The sequence below is a fragment of the Antennarius striatus genome, chromosome 11 (genome assembly GCF_040054535.1).
Source record: "Antennarius striatus isolate MH-2024 chromosome 11, ASM4005453v1, whole genome shotgun sequence".
Taxonomy (NCBI): Eukaryota; Metazoa; Chordata; class Actinopteri; order Lophiiformes; family Antennariidae; genus Antennarius; species Antennarius striatus.
In genome coordinates this window covers 16009691-16017995 of record NC_090786.1, presented here as the reverse complement: position 1 = coordinate 16017995, position 8305 = coordinate 16009691, and the positions used below count along the sequence as shown (strand labels likewise).

The following is an 8305-nucleotide window of genomic DNA, read 5'->3' as shown; positions in this document are numbered from 1 at the left end:
GTTTTATAGACTAGTTAGCCCTAATCAAATCTGAATTGCAGGACTTAGTGTATGTGTGCAGTCAAGTTGCGTATCGTTGCCCCATTTAAGTTAGTTAAGTATGCTGTTGTCTTTATGTGTGTTTACAGATGTTATTCTAAGAAATACGGGGTTGTGTCTGCATTATAATCAGTGAAGGCAGGAATGATCAACTATCGGCAGGGCTAGAAAATCTCTTAAAGTCCTTCTGATTCTTTTCTGCTTTGACAGCTTGGTGCAACATCTGAGTTCAAAGTTACATGTCAGCTCAGGAGGGAAATATCAGCTGGACTTTCTGTTAGTTTTAAGTTGATACAAGATAAAAGTTTTTAAAAATAAGGTAAAGAATGGTTCTAGCTTAGTAATAAATTAGAGGAAATATACATAGAATGTCCTGAATTCATTTTATGTCATGTCAGTGTGATCAAGATATGTGATATAATTTTACATATTAATAAAGACATTATAATCTATTTATTACCTACTATTAAAATACTGTTTTGCCTATACTTCCCACGCTTAACATGCCAATTTAAATGCATTTGGATGTTAGTACCCGTTATGTATGGATGAGATTTGATGCATATGAAGTATTTGCTCAAGGTGTTTGAGCCGAGCTTGTCTGAAGTCATGTCAGCAGCATCCTGGAAAAGAAAATTACTTTCATGTCAGCAAGGCGTGAATGGAAACACGGTGAGAGGGCTAAATTTGACTGTTGATCTCTGGGGTTTCTCACCCTCACATCCAAACAGTCCCAATAGTCGCCCCTCCTTCAGATGTACAAGGATGTCATTCCTCACTCATGTGTAAATATAATCCTTCCCTGCTGTTCTCTCAAAAAAGGGTGTAAAACAAGATTGGCAGGTGTTTCTCTGTACATGTCTAAGGTAACATCATTCATTCATTAGAACTCTCATAGTCTGATACAATGTACTTTACAATAATAATGTTTGTAAGAGAACAATTATTGGGCAATTGTAGGAAGATGTTTATCTATATTCTCAAATGTATGTAATATTAAAGTGTCTCTCTGCAGTTTTTAGTGTTGATCCATAATGACACCAAACAGAATGAATGAATTTAAAGAAAACATTCAACAGCGCGGCGTTTTAAGGGCTGCATAAACTTAAGCATATTTACTTATCTGTTTGTCTCAAAAACAGTAATTTAAGAGATGTTGACACGTTTAATTAATGATATAGAAGGTTTTACATCAATTGCATGGTTGGGTACTGACGTGAAACAATTAATATTTATCTATTTACACATTAAACTTCAGTTACATGTTCATTTACACTATTAACACTTTTAAGAAACAACATTTTTCAGCTGTACATTTAATGCTTAATTAAGAATGTCACAGATTATGCTTAATATAAGCAGAATATTTCAACATTATTGTGTCTTTCATGATATAATGAATGAAAATATTCATTGAACTCAAACATATCAAACATATAAATAAATGTATTCCTTTTGTTTCATTCAAGTCATGTGTGATTTCTAGGCAGTTTAGCAAAACCAGAACACATTTTAAACGCTTTTTTTTTTCTTCAAGAACTCAAAATCACTGTCACCTCTCTCTAGCCCCAACAGTATTTGATTTAAGGTTGATTCATCATTTCAATCAAATTTAATATCCTCCAGGCCTCATTTCACGGCTGACCCTCCACAGAAATGTTCTCCTCAGAGGGTCACATGAGTCCAGGCAGAGGACAGGCGGCCGTGAGGCGAGGCTTCATACTGAGCTGCATCATGAGCCTCTGTGGCTGTGCAGCTGTCGTACATAGGAGAGCCAGAGGGGGGCGCTATGACGGAGTGAGACAGGCTGGGGTAGTGACTGCTGGAACCGCGATGAAACTGGGAGTTCAGGCCGTTGTTTGTCCCTCCAGGCTGGGACAGGCTGGAGCTGCTCACCGACCACAGGCTGCTGTACTGACTGCAGAGACCAACACAAACACATCTTATGCATCTCCTCTCAGGATGTCTTAAAAGTGTGACCCATTTTAAAGTTTAAAACATAAAGTCCATTAATGACTTGTGTGATGAGTTTGTTAAATGTTTCTTTGTGTTGCAGCACATTCAGTAGAGAGTATGAAGTCAGTGTGCAGAAGAATAAACAGGATTGGAGAAACACATAAGGGAGAATACATGAAAGATACAAAATGAAATAAATACAGATTTATGCTTTTTGAGTACAAAAACTGCTTTCTTTATTGAAGCTTTGGGCAGATTTCAGCCTTTTCTAAACATAAATACTGGTTGCATGTTCATCGTTTTAGTATTTAATCACCACATGAGTGACAGTTGAGTCTCCCATTGCCTTACCGATGACTTTAATGTTAATGTTGGAGAAAACTTTTAAATATATCCATATAGGCATAGATAATACTCACACTAACTGTTCAAAACTTGCAGCAAAAAGAATTTTTGACATTCTTTTCTGTCTTCTTCTACCTAGATCATCATATTTGGGTTTTGAATTTCCACTGCTATGTGTTGAGCTGCGATGGAAAAAGTACACAAACCTGGAGTTGGAGGCTGAGGTGGGATTGTGGGCCACAGGCATCATGCTGGAGTGTGATGGTATCTGCAGGCCGGACCAATTGTCATGGCTCGAGAGCATCGACAGACAGCCTGAAGAGTTTTCTAAGTAACTGGCTACAACACAAACAGAGGCTGTGGGGTTTAGTGGTGCACAAATGAACACACATTGAATTATGTATCTCTGAATCAGTTTTCTCAGTATGAGTCATCATTTCCTGTCTCTGTGATGTCAGTATGTCTGTTAAAGGAGTGAATTTTCACTTCATACATTCCTGGTCTGAAGCCCAACCATTTACAGCTCTGTGGCTCCACTCACACAAAGGCCAGAGGAATGCAAACCATTCCACGCTCTGCAACATTTGTTTGAGTTTCTTGTTAATGGCTGAGGAGGGAGTGGACCAATTCCTAGATGGTGATAGTAAACGGTGGAGGAGGACACTCACTGGGCGAGCTGGTCCGATGGGCATATGGGCTCGTGTAGGGGGCAGAGCGGTGGTTTCTCAGAGTGGAGTAGCGCTCACAGCCATGGGAAGGTGAGAGGGACAGGGGACTCCCAAACTGGCTGTGAGGACTGGAAGGAGGGCAGAGAGAACTTGTTCCAGGAATAAACCAGCCACCTACTGGCCTCACAGACGAGAAGAGACACAAAACCAAATAAGCGACTTGTTAATATAAAGTGTGAAATGAAAGCAGTTGAGTAAATGAATTTCTTAATGTGACACTTACATTGGGAGTAGGTTGACTGCTGGTTTTCACTAGGATCTTCTCTCACGTCTTTGTGATCACTTCTGGGGGGGGGGGGGGGGGATGACAATGAAATGTTTAGAAAAAGTAAAACAAAAAACAAAAAAAAACTCTTGTCATAAAGAAGATGATCAAGTTAAACAAAGTTTATTCTCACCTCTCCTTTGCATCCAAGAAGGCCTTAGCAAAAGGGTTGTACTTTATTTTAAGAGCAGTCACCTAAAATCCAAAAAATAAAATCCAAAAACTATATAAATAAATTCTATATATACTATATAAACTATATATGACAATGTGACTATTACCATATAACTATAAATACATAAATAAATAAATAAATAAATAAATAAATGCTGTGCGTAAATTACGCAGACATTTTACGCAAATAAACGATTTTGTTTTACATATCCTCTGTTATAACTTCTTCTTTTTTTTAAAGTCTGTGCCCACCTCCTCGTTTTGGTACGCTGTTACTGCTATGAACTGTGTCTCCGGGAAGCAGTGGCTTGTGATCATCCTTCTCGGGCTTCCAACCCGCACTATGTGGATGCGTGGCTCGTATTTGTGTAGGGAATTTAACATGACCTGAAATAACAAAATGAAGGTGGCCGTTTCAAACACCCGGGACTGAGATGCTGTCAGTTGAGGGTGAAGCAGAACCCTGATCGTGCTCTCCTCTTCTCACCTGACCTCCTCCGTTCAGTTTGTTGGTGAGTTTGACTTTACTGAAAGAGACGGCAGCTTTCATCCAGTGCGCCCCGAAGTTTGGTGAGTCCGGATGGATGTAAACACAGCTGGGCGTTTGGGGCTCAGGTTTGCCCCCCGGTACCCACTCCCCGTTAACATATTTCCATCTGTGGTTGTCCGTAGATGCAAAATCAAGAAGAAACGAATACATGGCGTTCGGGTCCAATCCCGACACGTTCACTTTGAGCACTGGAAACATGCGCCTTGATAAAAACAAACAAACAAACAAACAAACAAACAAACAAAACAACAGTAACACTGCAGTGACACATTCAGTGACCTTTTACTTTCTTTGCCTTCTCCATCTCACCTGCCATTCTTTGTGACAATCATTTCATTTGTCAGATTCTTAAATTTTTGCCACAGCTCGTTCTCATCCAGAGACACTTTCAGCTCCTTCTCCGTGGGGTCTCCTTTCTCGCTGCCGGCCTGCAGCTCACTCTCCACGGCGCTGAGGAGGTGGTCCACCCGGTGCTGACCGGCCTTACCGGGGCAATCCACGGCGCCTGTGGCCATCCTGTCCAACAGCTTCCAGGGCTGAGATGCGATCACAAACCCGGATCTCCTCCCTTGGTTCTCCACCAACTCCAAAGAGTCATCCGGCAGCAGCTCCTGGTTATATAGCCTGGAGAGAAGCTCCATCTCTGTGCGGGAGTTTGGACCCCGCACGGTTGGCTCGTCTCTTCTTTGATCTTTGCGGGCTTGACGCAGATTGGCTGAGCGGACATGTCACTGATGTCCACAGGATGGCAGCTTCTTGAAAAAGGCAGTTTAACCTACTTTATAACATCAACCTGTAAATATTGACACTTAGATCAAAGTCACACCTGCAGAAGCCTTAACCCCTCCACGGAGCGACAGTGGCTGTTTTACTGCAGATTGTTCTCATATTGATCTTCTTACGTTTCCCTATTTATTGGGTTAAAATGCTTTTAATGGTGACCCATAAGTTGTTCTTTCTGAGGCTTTTTTTTGTGCTAGTAGTCAAGTTTGAAGCCTTTCCAGTGTTAATGAGTACTACTATACCAGTAAAAAAAAAAAAAACTTCTAATAGAATTGATAAAAGATTAATTACAGAAAGAATTAAATAGTCATGCAGCATTTCATAGGAGACAAACAGCTAGAAATGTATTTAAATTATCTGTTATCTGCAGTCTTTGTTATTTGCATACTCAAGAATAAAAATAAATAAATAATAAATACAGTATTTAAAATTCCCAAAACATCAAAAGGATCCTCACCTCTATGGGAGACATCGTTGTTGTTTTTTTTATTTTAACCTAGGAATCCTCATCTGAGACAAGGTGCAACTGGTTACCATGGAGAAAAACACCCCACAAACATTACGTTTTTAAAAGTTTCTCATTGGGTAAAATTCACATTTCATTACTCAGTTGTTGAGTGTAGAAAATTTATAATAAAAATATGAAGCTGTTTCTGATGGTCTGGAGAGAAGATGTGAGGCACTGGACCTATTGGTTAATCTCCACCCTCTTTTTGTTTGAGTTGGGGAATAAGAAATAAATGTAAGATCAAGTTAAGCAAGTCTTTCATGATTTTATTAGACTGTAGCATTTTAAAAGTCACTCAGCAAAATGTTTTTAAATCTTTCTTATTGTCAATTTTACCGCAGCTCAAATAGTTTATTTTTTATTCTAACTACTATAAAATCAAAAAGTGTTTTAATGAAGTTAATGAGTACCACACTAACAAATATACAATTTTTAAAAATTAAAAATTGACATTTTTTACATTTAATTTGCAGTACAATTTACAATAGTAAGAAATCCAGTGAGCAGTGGACAAAACTCATGATGTTAAGACAGAAAAAATGTGAGACATTCCTAAATTCCAGACGCTCTGATGTTTTCTTTTGAGTTCTTTCTGCAGTTTCTTCATTGTTTAACCCCAACATCAACTATCTAATGGAATAACAAGTGAATACAGTACATTTTGAATGGATTCTACAGTAATTACTTGAATAATAATTACTATTATAACAACAACAACAACAACAACAACACATCCGTTGTTGGGGATGGTTATGCCTGTGATTCTTGACATTTCTTTGCTGATATGGATGCAGCCAAAGAAGAAGAATGGAAAGCCTATTTTAAGATATTCCTTTATTGGTTTGAAAGTGGGTAAATTTCCATGAAACCAGGACTGATATTTCTCTAAATACATTGTGCAGCATGTGCCTAAATGATGATGTTGTGACATGTTGCCATGGTGGCCTCCAAAAGAAAAAACAAATGGTAAAAGCAGCCAGTGTGTGTCAGCTACATGTTAGCTTCCATAGAGCTCTGTGGTGTTGTGTTGTGACTGGTTTGTGTTACTAACCAGATCGTGGACGCCTCGCTCCTCCTGCCAGCTCAGCGAGTCTGTCTGCCTGTCCAGCAGTCTGGACCAGAGGTAACAGCAAGCAGAGAAAAACAAACTTCAGTCGCTTTAAGGGCCAGTTCAGCGACTCCTTGAACATGTTTCTGATCTCCTGTCTCATTCTCAGCACTCAAAACCAAAACCTGAGTAAAGTTAAAATTACTGACGTTTGTTCATGGTTTGCTTTATGTTCCTGCTTGTTTACTTGATGACAAACCCATGACTGAAACATACACCATGCCCTAGTCTCAAATGAATCTCGGGAACTTATTAAAAAAATTTAATATACTGTTATAATACCCGAAGGGAATTTAGGAACTGTCAAGAACCTCTGGGAAAATCTCTCTCTCTCTCTCTCTCTTTGTGTGTGTGTGTGTGTGTGTGTGTGTGTGTGTGTGTGTGTGTGTGTGTGTGTGTGTGTGTGTGTGTGTGTGTGTGTGTGTGTGTGTGTGTGTGTGTGTGTGTGTGTGTGTGTGTGTGTGTGGGCTCCCAATAATCATTCAGACACAATCGAGTCTGATCACGTGTTGTGACTCTACTCTACTCTCTGTAATTTTAAAGGAGACACCTAACCGTGGAGTAAAGTCAGAGGTGTCACAGCCAGTGTCGTTTCCCACAGTCCCAGTGTCCCGTTTAGCGCCTCCACTCCCCCTCCTAACACCCCACCCAATGGCAGCTGTCACACCATCCCACTTCCTGACGAGGGAGACCGTGAATTAATGTCATTGATCCATATGGGAATAGATTGATCCACAGCCCATTCCACTTCCCCTCATGCAGGTGCAACACAAATAAACCTCAGAGAACACAATCGAGGCTGTTTTCACTTCTTTTCAAGTGAAGACAAGACTCACACACATTGTCCTTTAACTTGCAAATAACCTTATTGGAGATGTAAAGCTTTGGCCCTTCAGTGGAGATTAAGTAAAGCCCTTTTTTTGAAGCATCAATATGTCGAAATCATCATGTCAAATTTGGTGTCCCCAACAGATTTTAAAGTGCAACATATATGTTGCGAAAAAAAAATCCTTTGCAGATTTAATTTGTCATATGTGCACGTTAACTACAAGCCAACCTCTTTAGTGTCATGTCAGCGTCTTGTAGCTGAATGTCTTTCAGCTTCCTCTTGATGCTCAGAAATCATTTGCCACGCAGCAGTAAAAGTTTGCACAACAGTCAGACATGACTCCAAGCAGCAGCAAAGCTAACACAACCCAAACCAGTAAACCTGGCTGTACTGGAAACGGGCTACTGGTGTTCATGGTGTTCATGGTGATGAGATAAGAGATCCAGCTCACCATCCACCTCTTACCTTAAGGGAAAATACTGTAGTTACATAATGATGCTTCAAATTAAAATAATAAAAAATTATCCTTGTTGTCATTCATGTCAACGTCACTCAACACTGTAATGTCATGAAGAAAATCTTGATGTTTGAAATGTCTTGATGACTAAATCAATCCTGTCACATAAAGTGAATGAACGAAATCCTTCACTGTTAAAGGAGGAAAACAAGAGAGTTGAACATGTTTTCACTCATCCCTCAGTTTATTACCTCCTTTCAGACATTTGTTTCAGGTCCGCTTGGTTTTTTCAGATGAATTACAAAAAAAAAAATCTAGGAGGAACCTGATAAATTTTGGGCTGGGTTGTAGTCATGATGTTGATGAAATTATTGATCACCTGTTGTGGGTCTGTCCCTTCTCTCTAGCTCCACAGCGCAGGGGGCAGATGAACAATATAGTAAATACAGAGATGTGGCTGCATTAGCACAGAATCAGCAAATATGAGATTTTTTTTTTTTTTTCTCAGTTACTACTTTCTAAAGCAGATCAAACAGCAGCACATGTCTACACAAGCCCTGAAG

General features: G+C 39.6%; 1 protein-coding gene across 1 annotated transcript; it reads right to left on the bottom strand.

Moving 5' to 3' along the window:
• Positions 1-1203: 1203 nt before the first annotated feature.
• Positions 1204-4993, bottom strand: tbxtb (T-box transcription factor Tb). The gene is made up of 8 exons (XM_068327048.1): positions 4367-4993; positions 3995-4259; positions 3760-3894; positions 3467-3528; positions 3292-3353; positions 3009-3185; positions 2547-2679; positions 1204-1957 (listed from the first exon to the last, which is right to left on the bottom strand). The coding sequence occupies exons 1-8, from the start codon at positions 4696-4698 to the stop codon at positions 1705-1707; spliced, it is 1419 nt and encodes a 472-aa protein (XP_068183149.1). The 5' UTR covers positions 4699-4993; the 3' UTR covers positions 1204-1704.
• Between the last annotated feature and the right edge of the window lie 3312 nt (positions 4994-8305).